Source organism: Falco naumanni, chromosome 6 (assembly GCF_017639655.2).
Source record: "Falco naumanni isolate bFalNau1 chromosome 6, bFalNau1.pat, whole genome shotgun sequence".
Lineage (NCBI taxonomy): Eukaryota > Metazoa > Chordata > Aves > Falconiformes > Falconidae > Falco > Falco naumanni.
Genome location: NC_054059.1, coordinates 90,377,417 through 90,390,108, shown reverse-complemented (window position 1 = coordinate 90,390,108; position 12,692 = coordinate 90,377,417). Strand labels below are relative to the sequence as shown.

Genomic DNA, 12,692 nt, shown 5'->3' with positions numbered 1-12,692 from the left:
TGGTGTTGAAGGACTAAGTCATTTAAGGAGCCTGTTTGTGTTATGTGGACTTAAACATGCTAGGATCTTGTGTCTTCTGGTAGATGTGCTGTTTGAAGTAACTATTGAAATCAAACCCAAGGACTGGATTCCTCGTGGTGGAAGCGAGCTCCAAAAGAGTCTTCTTGAATTTATGAAGAACCATGTAAGTTCAGGCATGGGGAGAGGGAGAAAAACAAACGTGATGTCCTAAATCTGCAACTAGAAGAGACTGCGCTGCGCCCTTCATTCCAGGCATTTTCTGTTAAAGCCACATGATGAACCAGCATCTGAGTTGCTTGTGCTGACCATCATCTGAGGCGAGTGCTGATGCCCTGGCAGGGTGCCTGGCTGCAGTGGCTGGCATTTAGCTGCTGCAGCCCTTCATAGCACCGGGTCATTGCACGGCAGCAGAAAAGCACTGCAACCAACCGAGGGCTGTAACCCGCCTCTAGAAACGGGGCAGCTTGTAGCTGAAGCCTGAAAGAGGGCAAGCGTGTGAGCACGTGCTTTCAGGGCCGCACCTAAACTGCTTTCTAGGACACAAACTGGAGCAGGTACAGGGTCCGGGCTGCTGCCTAGCCTGGAAAGTAGCTGTCCACCCATCCACCCACTGCTGCTCTGCGATGCTTCAGCACCCAGACCCTTAACCTGGGGCTACTATTGCCTTTCCTTTTCCCAAATTACCTTGTGTGGTTGTAGGGGTTGAGCTGAAGCTAAGCAGGCAGGAACAATTAATATTCTCCTAGGGAAAAGGCTCAGGGTGGTGGGCTATGGGGCATCTAATGCATCCCAAGTGGCTTGTGATGGGGAAGAGCAAGGTGGGGATGTAGGCTTGAGGAAAAAAACCTGTTCCCTGTCATACTCCTGCCCATCAAACATCAAATTGGCACTGGTCATTCCATTCCTTTGCAGATCCAGGAGAACCTGAAACTTTCAGCCAACAGAGTCAATGAAATAAAGTTCAAGGAAATCAAAAGGTAGGGCTACTGCTGTGCTGCTGGCTTGGGTGATTATTATAACCTGTAGTATTTCTTGGATAGCAGTGGCTTGGCTCCTCATTCCTCTTCCCCAGGCAGAGACCCAGCTTTGCTCCTCTCCTGTAATCTGTAACTTGTCCTGGAAGTAAAAACAAAATAATAATAAAAATATTTCTAGAGGAAAGGTGGTGAAATTTGATGTTTAGTGTTGGCTAGGGCCTTTATAGATCTAAGATGGATTTAAACTCTGGAGAAAATGAGAACCCTCGTGCCTGCCACGGTGTCTGCTGGAGAAAGCTAGGAGCCGTCAGCAAGGTCCCTGCCGCAGCGTGCTGAGGCTGACCCGGGGCTGCAGCCTGCCCCGATGTTAGCTCTACACCAACATCTGGTCACTTCAGCCCAGCTCCAAGTGAGGAGCCATTACCAGGCTTTCCTTTTTCCCTCGCTCCAAGTGCAGAGCTGCCTCTTGTCCCAAACAATCTCTGCGAGAGCGTGTGACACCGCGATGCAAGGTGGGTGGGTGGAAGTTCTAAATGGGCTTTCAGAGCCGGGCCGGTGGGGATGCTTCCCCCACCTCACCCTGGGCTCTCCCTGCCTGCAGGACAAGCGAAGCCAACCTGCTGCTCACCTTCTGGCTGCACCTGAAGCCGGAGGAGAGGAACATGTCCCTGCTCCTGCACTCCCAGCTGGAGGAGATGCTTGGCACCTTGGTAGGAGCGGAGAAGCTGCAGCTTGTTTCGCTGTTTGTTGAAGGTGGGAACTTCACGTTTCTCTGGGCTATAAAGCCCTTTATGCCAAGCCTGGCTCGGCTCAGGGTGTCTATTCTCGTTACAGATGTGAATGAGTGCAGCGTTGGGGCTGGCCTCTGCGGGGAGGAGGCGGAGTGCTTCAACGGTGTGGGCACGTACCTCTGCCGCTGCAAAAAGGACTACGAAGATCATTCTCCCACCAAGTCTGGCACCCTCTGCGTCCTCTCTCCCCGATCAGGTAAAGGATGAAGTAGCAGCTCTGCTTTCTCCTGTGGCTGGGTGTTTTTCTCGTGTTCATGGGCGAGTAATTTGTGCAGCATCACTCTTGCCATGTGCAACCCAGAGTGAGCGCATCAGAGTAAGGGGCTCTCCCCTTGAGGGTGGTCCCACCAGCTGTGCCTTTGCCAGCGTGTGCTGCATGTGATACTTAAAAATGGCACTGCTGCTGGCATGGTGGCTTTAGATGCCTGGCCTGGTGTGGGGAGGATGTACAATATCTTTGCAAGGCAATTCCCAGCTGGTTGTCCCCTTAGGCTTCCTCCTTTGGCATTAGGAACTCTTCTCCGGGAGTTGTGCTTGGATATGAGCAGACTTGGAGGCAAATGTGATCCTTTTGGAAACTGGGGGGAGGGAGGAAGAGTGAGGTTTAGGCAGTGTAGGCATCTAAGGAGAGCCTCGTACTCGAAGGAGTAACAGCCTTTCCCAGACTCCAACAGCATCGGCTTTCAGAGGTCAGCCTCGATGGGCAGCCGAGGGGTAGCCTGCATCGCTCAACGGTGTCAGGGTCAAGTGGAGCTGCTCCTTGGGTGCAGCTCAGGGTGACATCTGTGCTCCCAAGGGCTCTCCTGAGCGGTGCCTGAAGCTGTAGGGACTGCTGCTGCTCCTGGGCTCTGCAGAATGAGAGAGACGTGGACAAGCTGGAGAGAGTCCAGTGAAGGGCCACAAAGATGAGGAAGGGACTGGAGCATCTCTCTGAGGAAGGCTGAGAGGGCTGGGACTGTTTAGCCTGGAGAAGAGAAAGCTCTGGGGGGATCTTAGCAATACGTGTAAATACCTGAAGGGAGGGAGGACAGAAGACAGAGCCAGGCTTTTCTCAGTGGTGCCCTGGGACAGGACCAGAGGCAGTGGGCACAAAGTGAAACACAGGAGGTTCCCTCTGAACATCAGGGAACATGCTTCCCCCCCCCCCCCCCTTTTTTTTTTTTTTACTGTGAATGTGACTGGGCACTGGCACGGGTTGCCCAGGGAGGTTGTGGAGTCTCCATCCTTGGAGATATTAAAAAAACTGTCTAGCCATGGTCCTGGGCAACCGGCTGTAGGTGGCCCTGCTTGAGCAGGGGTTGGCCCAGATGACCCCCAGGAGTCCCTTCCCACCTCAACCCCTCCGTGTTTCCCTCTCCCTGCTTGAGGGAGGCTGCGAATGGAAACTCTTGGTAAAGCTCACATTTCCTTGGAGTGGTGAGTCGACGTGACAGCCAGGATCTGGAGCTTAGCCTGGAGTATTTAACAGGTGTTTAAATACTGGTAACAGCCTGTGGTGGGTGCTGCCATGCTCTGCTTGCTGGCTGCATTGGCACTTCCAAGTATAACCTCCCTGCGAGGCTTAGCCTCCCTTTCCCCACTCTGCTGCCTTTGCATCAGGGTTACAGCTCGGCACACGTGAGCCTTTATTCCTCCAGACCTTCCGCGTCTTCTGGCCTTGGCTGCTGGGAGCTCGTTGCTGTAAGCAGAGTGTGGCCGAGGGCGATTTATGAGTTCCCTCTGCTGCAGCCGATGTGATCAGCAGACGTGGTCACACCTCGGAGCGCCCTGTGGTCTCCTGTCACGCTGCAGGTCTTGGTGAGAAAGACATTGCTGCTCCTGGTGTTTACCCCAGTGCTCCCCTGATGTATTTGCCATGAGGCTAAAGCAGATGGTGTGCGGTGCTTGGCTGTAATCAGGGCTGGCTAATCCAGTCTTGCAGAGTAGCGGGGCCTCCCAGCCTGGAAAACAGCAATATTCTGCAAATATGGACTCAAAACACTGCTGCGACGTTACCAAAATGACTTCTCATCCCCACAGCACTGGAAGTGACTTAAACCCGAATGTGAGCTTGCAGCCAAGTCGTATTTCTTGTCCATCCTCCCACCTCCAAATTCATTACCCGGTTCTGCAGTCTAAGCCTCTCCAGGTTCAGCTGGATATATCCAGATACATGTAATGCATATTTGTCCCTTGGGTCAAGGAGAAGGTCCCTTCAGGTCTGGATGGGAATGGTGGTAGGTCTTCTAGTTTCTGTGTAGCTGCACATAGCTTGGCGATGGCTTTGCTCTGCTGGAGTAGCACCAGCCCTGTGCTGCTCCTTCAGGCTGGCTCCTGGTCTAAATATTTCTTCAGGATGGAGCTTTGGGAGGGATGCTCTGCCCTGGAGATGACAGTAAGGGTTTCTGGAGGGCAGCAGGGGGGACGTTGCTCCTCCTGGAGGGTTACTCACAGCTCCAGGTCTTGCCCCCAAGCACTGTGGTCATGATGTGGAGGACCTGAAGCACAGTGAGGGCCACTGGAGCAAGCAGGATGAGGCCATGGCCTGTCTTTTGCAGGGATCAGCTTCTTCCTTCGGCATGCTGACATCCTGGTGGGAGCAGCCATCGCGGCCGCCCTGGCAATGCTGGTGGCTGCTGGTGCCCTGTGCAGGATGCCCAGGTGGGGGTGGCGCCCCAGGAGGACCCCCAGCCCCGAGGAGCCACCGGTGGGGGCTGCGGAGGAGCCAGCAATGGAGCTGCACGACCTGGGGGAGTGCCTGCGCCTCGACCCCTTCCAGCTGAAGCTGCGGGCCAGGCCCCCTGAGTGGCTGTGGGCTGCCCGGGCCCACCCTGGCCAGGCGTACCGGGTTTTCCTGGAGCAGTCCCCCCCGCTCTGAGGGGTCCTGAGCTCCCCAAACCCCCTGTGGCCCCAGTGGCCTGCACAGCTGCTCCTGCCTTCCCTGGCTCACACGAGCCACTGGCTGTGCAAACCCTCCTGGTGTCTTTTACGGACTATGAACACCCCACCGCAGTCTTCCTCATTTTGTAACGTTTTTTTTTTTTTTTTAAATACTTGCTCAGCTTGGGAAACAAAGTGCTTGCTCCACACCACTGTACATCTGCGGGCTTGCCCTGCTCAAGAGCTGTGCGGAACTGTCACACGTGGAAATTAAACACTTTTTTTTTTTAAGGAAAAAAGGAAATAAGATATTTTGGTGCTTAATTTAAGAAATTAAAAATTATTCTGCATTTGTGCTCAGTGCTGCCTCCTTTTCCCTGCCCCTAAGGCAGAGGTCTAGGGGAAGCCCAGGCATGACCTGAGGATCTGAGGCGGGGGGTGGGGGCTTCTTCCAGCCTGGCTGAGAAACAGCCCTGGAGCTTGACTTAAGGTTTTGGGGAGACTCCTAACCCCAGGTTATGGTGCATGGGTCCTCTGTCCCTGAATGATGGAGACACCAGTTTTGGCGCTTGCGTGAATTCTGGTTGCTGAGATGCTGGCTGTGACTGCCACCGAGCCAATCCTCCCGCTGGCAGGGAAGCCCAGCTGTGTCCCCGGCTGGTCACCTCTGTTTGTGTCGTTCAGGGCTTTTAAAATCTGAATTACCTTTCCCCCCTCCGCCGGGGAAGGTGCGTGGGTGGCGTGGCGCCGATGCCCCGCTGGAGGGCGCTGTCTGCCGCCTAAAGCTCAGCAAGGGCGGCTGCTGCTGCTGCAGAGCTGTGCCCCATGGCTGCCAGATGTGGGGCACAGCTGGAGCTGGGGGTCACCGGCTGAAACGGGGCCAGTTAGAGCAGCTTGCGGCTGGTCCCTTTGCACTCGCTGGCCAGCTATGGCCAAGATGTGCTGCGGGGGCTGCGCGGAGCAGCTGGTGCGACCGTGTGCCCGGCTCAGCCTTTGATCTCTGGGGTGAGCTTAAAAGGGGCTGGCACAGTCCTTGCGCATTTCCTTGGGGGTTGGTGGCAAGGATGCTGGTGGAGGAAAGAGATCTCGGCGATTTCCTCAAAGGAACTCTTTTTCCATCCTTTCCCCCCCCAAAGCAAGCAATTTCTGTATCTCAGCTGTTGACTCATGGGAGAAGCAACATTTGCAGCATGGAGGGGGATGTGCTAAGGGAAGGGGCTGCAGTACAAATCTGGGCATTATAAATGCCACTTTTGTGCAAAACCAGGTGAGAGCATGTTACTGGCACTGCCACGATACAGGAGCGAGCATCCCCAGTGCCTGGCTGGCAGCAGCGGTGCCCCTCCGGTGAGGGGTGACTGTGGCTCTCCAATAACAGGCTCATCCAAATTAATTGATGCTGCAGGGGCCCTCCTGCCTGTGGAGATGTGCAAAGTGGAACAAACACCTCCCTGCGCCCACTCCCCCAACAGCAACTCACTTCAGTGCTGTTTAGTGCCATCCAGGTTTGGGTACCCATAAGGTCAGGTAAAAATAGGTCTCCCAAAGACATCCTGGTTGCTGCTTCCTTTGACACACGTGGAACAATCAGCTCTTACCGACCGTTTTCTGTGTGTGGTTTTCAAAGTATTTTGCAAATAGCAGAGAATTAAATGCAAACGTCTCCCTAGGAGGCAGATAAGTGTGTGTAATCTTCCATTGTAAAGAGAAGGAAACCATTAATGGGTTTGTGCAGAGTGTGCTTGTTTCCCTGCTGAGGTCAAAGAAAAGCAGCAGGGGCTAAAATAATACTGTCCTTGCCTTGGCCTTGGATTTGGCCGGCCACCATCTCCTCCCTTCCCTCCTTGGCTCTACGAGGGGGGCTCAGGGCCTCTCCAGGTTGCAAACTGCACTCTCCCGGTAAAGTAAGGTTTATGTCCAAAGCCAAGCAACTAATGAGTAGGTTGATGCCTCAGCTGACTTTTCAGTGTTTCCAGGAGCCAGCCGAGCCCCAGGCTGTGCTCCTGCGTGGGAAGCCAGCTCCTGTGACGCTCAGCAGCTCAGCAAAGGCTGCGGTATCTCCCCGAGCCCGCAGCGCCATCCGGGAGCGAGCTAAAGGCACCAACTCGCCTTCCATAAGCCTCCTGAGCTGCCGTCCCCTTGCTCGTTGCAAAACCAGTGCATCCCACTCCTTTCCACAGCCTCAGCGCGTTTTGTCCCATTTTAAGAGGTTTCCTCAAGTCTGATCACGTCCTTTGTGTAGCTGCTGGAAAGCGTCAGGAGCTGGATGCTTAGCTCCTCTCCTTCGCAACGTACTGAAGGAAGGGGTGACACGCTTTGGAAACGCAGCGGGGGATTGCAAGAGCTCGTGGCACCTCCAGTGCTTTGCTGCTCCTGTAACTCGCAGTGCTTCAGACAAGGGACTGCTTATACATAAAAAAAAAAATAAAAAAAATGAATTCTCCATCTGTGCCACAAGTACATGCGACGGGTACTACTGAAATTGCGAGTGAAATCATCCCTTCCCAGGCCATTCCCAGCAGCTTGATCTGGAAATTGCTCTCAGGCTGACCCAGAGCCGCCGCAGCCCACGGGGTCTTGGGGGTGATACCGCCGTTCTGGCTCGCTGGGGGTGATGTGCCCTTCCCTGGCTCGGCCGGGTTAAGACACAGAGCTGCTCTGGGGCCTGTTACCCACCCAGGGGCTACATCGGTGCGTGGGTGGTGGGCTGCCCCAGCAACGTGGGGGCTGGGAGAGGTGCTGGACTTCAATTCTGAAAAAGGTGATGTTTTGCCGTCTTTAGGGGTTTTCCTTTCTATTTTTGAGTGTGCTGCTCTGGGAGGAGGCGGAGGTGACCTGTGTCAGAGGGGGGCTGCTGCAAGTCCCAGGCCATCGGGGTTTCCAGTTCTAGTTTGCACTGCGGTTTCCTCTGTGATTTTGGAGCAGATGTGGAGGTCAGGGACAGGCTTTGGGGGAAAATTCAGACTCAGAGATGAGCTTTGTGCTTGGCCTTGAGGCAGCCAGGTTTGTCCTGCCTCGTGGACCCCGGCAAGGCAAGGGTCTCCTCCCCAGCCCCGAGACCACTCCAGGATGAGCAGTCCCTGTGACGCCCAAAGCAGCGGTGCTCTAAGGGGGCAGATGGAGACCCACGTTTGGGGGTGTGCCCCACCTGCAAAGCGGGGAGACAGCCCGCAGCATCCCCTGCTGTGCAAGGGCGGGTGGGACGACTGCCTGGCAGCTTTTGGTCAAGGCATCAAAACTTCGAGGTATGGTTATGTATGGTCTTGTATGTACATGGGCACATAGACATGAAGGTGACGGGGCTGGATGCTTCCTGCTCTTCACGGTGTGATTTGCTTGAGTTTTTTAACCCATGCCTTAGAGAAGAGATTGAGGGAAAGGTCGCATGTGTGTGCCCTGCCTTTGGGTTTTTTTGTTGTTGTTGTCATGAAGTATCTATGATACACTGGGCATGAGGTATTTTAAGTGCTTAAATAATCTGATCCATGCTGTGCTGATCCCGGGCCCTGCCTGCATCATTAATAAGCCGATCATCTTCCACATGTGGCGTTGCGCTGCTGCAGAGCACAGCTGGGATTTCTGGCAGCACCATGGAATTATCTCCCTGCTAATGGCCCATCCCTGCTCCGGCGTTACAGCTGGGAGGTGTATCCTCAGCGATATGATGATGTACCACAGGGATAAAAGCTGAGGATGGAGCCAGTGCTCCCCCCCGGAGCCGGCACTTCCCGCACCCGGACCGGTGTGTGGTTAGCCGAGAAAAGGAGGAGATGCAGGGATGGAAATGGGTTGCTTGGTGTGCATGCTGCAAGAGCGAGGGAGACGATGCCATTCTCAAAAAAGACCATCAGCTGAGCTGTCACTTACCGAGGATGGGTTTGGGGCTGATTATGTGTGGCACAGGTGGCAGCAGAGGGAGCAGACCGCAGGGTCTCTGTTCCCGGGGAGGATGCCAGCCAGCTGCTGCTTTTCTGGCTTTCCCCCGTCTGTAGAACTGATGTAACCCCTGCCCAAAGGGATGCCCTGCTCGTGAGTGTTCCTGTGCTTGCGTGCAGGGTGCTGCGGAACTGCAAACTGTTTATCCCCTCCCGCGCGAGAAGGTCAGTCAGACAACACCTTTCCTGATGTACAGCTCACTTTTGGGGACAGGTTGGTGGGTTTCTCTGAGATTTTGGGTGCTTGCAGTTGTTTCTGGCCAGAAGAGGATGGCCGGGTGATCTTGCGCTGGCTCCTGACGTGGGTGTCTCAGAAGAGGAAGCTCAGCCAGGCTTGGGCTGGATCCCTGTGGGACATCGCCCCGAGCAAGCAGCCACCGGCTTTGGAGGCTGCGGTTTCTCAGGCAATGGGGACAACGGGCAAAGCTCTGCCTGCCTCCGCTTTGCCCAGCACGTGGCTTGCTCTTAAACCTGGGAGCAGGGAATAACTAACGCTGTGAGGAAAGTCCCAAACATTTAATCTACCTACTCCAGCCTATTCCCATGCACTAAGGCTGCCCGGGGCAGCTGAGGGTGCCCCATCCCTGGCAGTGGCCAAGGCCAGGCTGGACGGGGCTGGGAGCAGCCTGCGATGGGGGGAGGGGTCCCTGCCTGTGGCAGGGGGCTGGAACTGGGGGGTCTTTGGGGTCCCTTCCAACCCAAACCATTCTGTGATTCTATGACTTCTTAAATTTGTGCTGTAGCCACTGAGGGAAAGCTGGTGGCTTCCACTGCAGCACAGCCAGCTGCCCGGCGAGGAGATGTCTGTGTGGAGCTGGTGGTCCAAGGCAAGGATGGGAGCTGGTTTCAGCTCATCATTTTTTATTTCTATCACATAGAGCCTTCCAGGCGCAAGGCTCCCAGACCACCTTTCCCTGCAGCCCCTCATCCAGACTAAGCATCCCACCGATGCCCACGCAGCAGCCCCGGGGCGGGAAGGAAGCCCTGTGCAGCCACATGCCCAGGCAGGGCTCGCTGCAGCAGGTCTCCCCGTGCCCGGTGTGAAAGCAGGAGGTGGAGATGGCCACTGCCCTTCTCCTTAGGGGTGGGAAGCGACAGCACCTGCTCCTCACGGCTTGGAGAAACATCAGGCTTTTCTTGGAAGCACCTAAGGCGCAAGTGTGACCTGCGCGCAAAACACAGCAGGGCTTCGATCTGGACATCAAGCCCATCACAGCAATAGGTGTTAGGGTTTCCCTGTTACACACACTCACCCTTTCAGTCCTGAGTGCTGTTGCTTTGTATTTTCTGCTGCAGCCGCAGACACTGCATGCAGCCCTGCTTTGTGAGGGCCCGGCTGGCGTTAGGAGCAGCCCACTCGCCGTCCTGCTCCCCCAGCCGGGCCCAGAGGGGCTTTCTTCCCTCGGGGTATCGGCACCTGCTCTTCTTGCTCATTTGCGGTGGGATGAGTTAACAGACAGCAAAGTGAGACAAATCTGCTGGATCTGTAGATCTGAATGTGGGCACCGTGGTCTGAGGCTGGAAGTCCTGCTGCCTCTGACACCCAAAACGAGCATGTCGCCTCGCTGTGCAATGCTCTGCTCGCTCGCAGCCCTTGGCCATACGGAACGACACGCTGCTGCTCTAGGGGCCAGCAGGTACCATTTGTTTTCATGGCAGGAATTGTTCTCTCATGCGTTATCGCCGAGCGACTGCAGTGTGTGCCAATGTCTCAAAGGGTCTGTGATCTACTTGGAGACTGGGAGATGTCCTAGGAGCTGCAGGGGAGGAACAGTATTTGCACGTCAGCTGATTTTTTTTTTTTTTTAAGACATTTACTGAGCTCTCGTTGAACCCATTCTTCCCAAGTGTTTAGAGTTCATCTGATTGTTTTTCCCCTGGGCCTTGAGGCAGGCAGGGCAACCTTGTCTAGCTGCAGAGCACTGTCCTTGGACACAAATCATCAGGCTTGAGGAGATGTGGAGGTAGCTCCTTGTGGGAGATCTTTCATCTTATCCATCTGCCTCATCAGAAAAGCCATGAAGGATGGAGACACCTCATGCACCATGTGGTGGCTGTGGCTGGTGCCTCACTCTGGGTAGTGAAAGCTAAAAGTAATGTGTGGGGAGAACTGTTGTGAAGGCAGATGCTGGAAAGGAGTTTGATTTCCTTTCCCACAGCCAGGAGGGAGCTGGGAAATGGGATGTGGGCGCTTGCAGCCTGCTGGGACATCACTTGTATGTCTTCCGCTGCTCGGGAACATCTGACCATCGGCAAAGGGTAGGACACAGCTGAGGTTATTGTCCTGCTGAGGGAGATCTCCGGAGGCTCAAACATCCTCCTGTGCCCCGGTGGATTTAGGACACCCCTCCTCTTGTTGACTCCCCCTGCTCGCGCTCCTTCTCCATTGCATCTACACGCTGGGGAGGAACCTCGGGCTTGTTCAAAGCTCTACATGCTCGAGCAGTAAGTGGGCTGTAAAGGGAGCAAAGGGGGATTTTTTTCCTGGACAGGTGATGAGATGTTTATAGGAATGGGGATGAGATCAAAGACCAGAAGGGGAGGCTTCAGCGTTTGCTCCGTGCTGCAGCAGCAGTGGGAAGGGCAGGTGGCACCCAGGCAAATGGGCACCCATGGGCTCCCTTTGCTCCCGGGACAAGCCCCCCACCCCGAGGGGACCCAGGCTGCACAGGTGTGGGACATGCTCTGTTGCTTCTCTCCTGCTGAAACAAGGATCCTTGCAGGGCACCAAGCAAGGAGGTAATAAACCTCGAGACAAATGTCTATGGAAATGTTCATCATCAGAGGTGTTGGCTTGCTTTGCCTTGTAATTACTGAGTAATACAGGTAGTAAATTTCTGATGGCATGTGGATGATTGTGCAGCCTGTGCTGCACCGGGCAGGGGCTACCAGGGACTCTCCAGGGAGACTTTCACTGGGTAAGAGTTTTGGAAAAATACTCGAGAGTGTAATTTGTATGCAGTGCATCTAAAAAGGAGGAGAGGGAGGAAAAAAGCTTCCTTCTTCCTATAGATGCTTTTGAGCACTATTAATGCTCTGACTTGGCAGGATGACTTTAGCCATGCCCAGAGATGGGTACACTCTGCTCAACTCTCTTTTCTCCATCTCCTCAGAGTAACATGAGTGCATCACTGTGCTTGTTCTACCCAGACAGCAGATAAAAATACTACTGGCCTTGCACGAAGCTTTGTGCTTTACTGAATTGGCCAGTCGTGTGTCGTAGCACGGCCGTGCAAGAGGCACTCTCCACCAAACAGAGCCTTTCCTGGCCATGACCTTTACATGCAAGGTACGTATGGGGTGTCCCGAGCAATCCCTTGCAGTCGAGGCAAGTGTGGATGCTCCAGTGAGCCCCACGCCCCTGCGGGAGGGCAGGAATAAGCCCTCCCACAGGCAGGCAAGGCTCATAGCAAGTTGCCTCTGCTTGTGTTGCAGAAGACTGGAATGAAACCAAAGGCTGCAAAGCCCAAGGAAAATGACAAAATGTTTTCAGCTTATTGCTGCTGTTCAAAAATGCAGGTAGCTGTGGGACTGGGTGGGTGATGAAAATGCTTACAGTTTGGAGGGGCCCCTGGATGAAAAGCCTAGGGATTGGTGCAGCCTAGCTTAAAGGGGAAAGAAATAAAAGGCTCTGGTAGTGATATATATGTCTTGTCTCATGGTAGAGGAATGAGGGGACGCTCCCTGAAAGCAATCTGAAAAGGCAAACTTTAAACTCGTAAAGGAAATATTATTTTTTAATCACGTGAAGCAGGGCAGTGGAGTTCACTGACAGCAGATACAGCCTGGAGCAAGCGCTGCAGTGCCCGCATGGGAGTTAGGTGGGGGGGCGAGGGCTGAGGGCAACCCATGGGTAAGTGAAAATATATGATGAAGAAATTGAAAGTTCCCTGCTTCAGGCCGTAACTGGCGGTAGCAAGGACGAGGTTTCTTTGCAGAGGACCAAACCGCATGGGGCTGATTTTCTGGCAGCTGGGACTGAGCTGTGTAGGGTGACAGCAGCCAAGGATGAGGACCTTCCTCTGCTCAGTGCCCTGGCCAGAACACGCCTCTTTGCAAGGGCTGGTGTGCTAATAGCTCCTTGCCCCCCACTGAGCACTGGCACCTGC

General features: G+C 54.5%; 1 protein-coding gene across 2 annotated transcripts; it reads left to right on the top strand.

The window, feature by feature from the left end:
- On the top strand, window positions 1–4,909 carry LOC121090418. Of its 2 annotated transcripts, XM_040598949.1 has the most exons (5): window positions 1–184; window positions 934–998; window positions 1,600–1,751; window positions 1,833–1,985; window positions 4,327–4,909. In XM_040598949.1, the coding sequence occupies exons 1-5, from the start codon at window positions 173–175 to the stop codon at window positions 4,644–4,646; spliced, it is 702 nt and encodes a 233-aa protein (XP_040454883.1). In that variant the 5' UTR covers window positions 1–172; the 3' UTR covers window positions 4,647–4,909. The 2 variants fall into 2 exon arrangements, with proteins under 2 accessions (XP_040454883.1, XP_040454882.1); XM_040598948.1 differs by having other exon boundaries at window positions 1,600–1,985.
- The last annotated feature ends 7,783 nt before the right edge of the window (window positions 4,910–12,692 follow it).

Bases quoted from the DNA above. Each gene is read 5' to 3' on its own strand.
- LOC121090418 (XM_040598948.1), top strand. The intron at 999-1,599 runs GTAGGGCTACTG...CCCTGCCTGCAG, and splicing joins AAGTTCAAGGAAATCAAAAG to GACAAGCGAAGCCAACCTGC. The intron at 1,986-4,326 runs GTAAAGGATGAA...TGTCTTTTGCAG, and splicing joins CGTCCTCTCTCCCCGATCAG to GGATCAGCTTCTTCCTTCGG.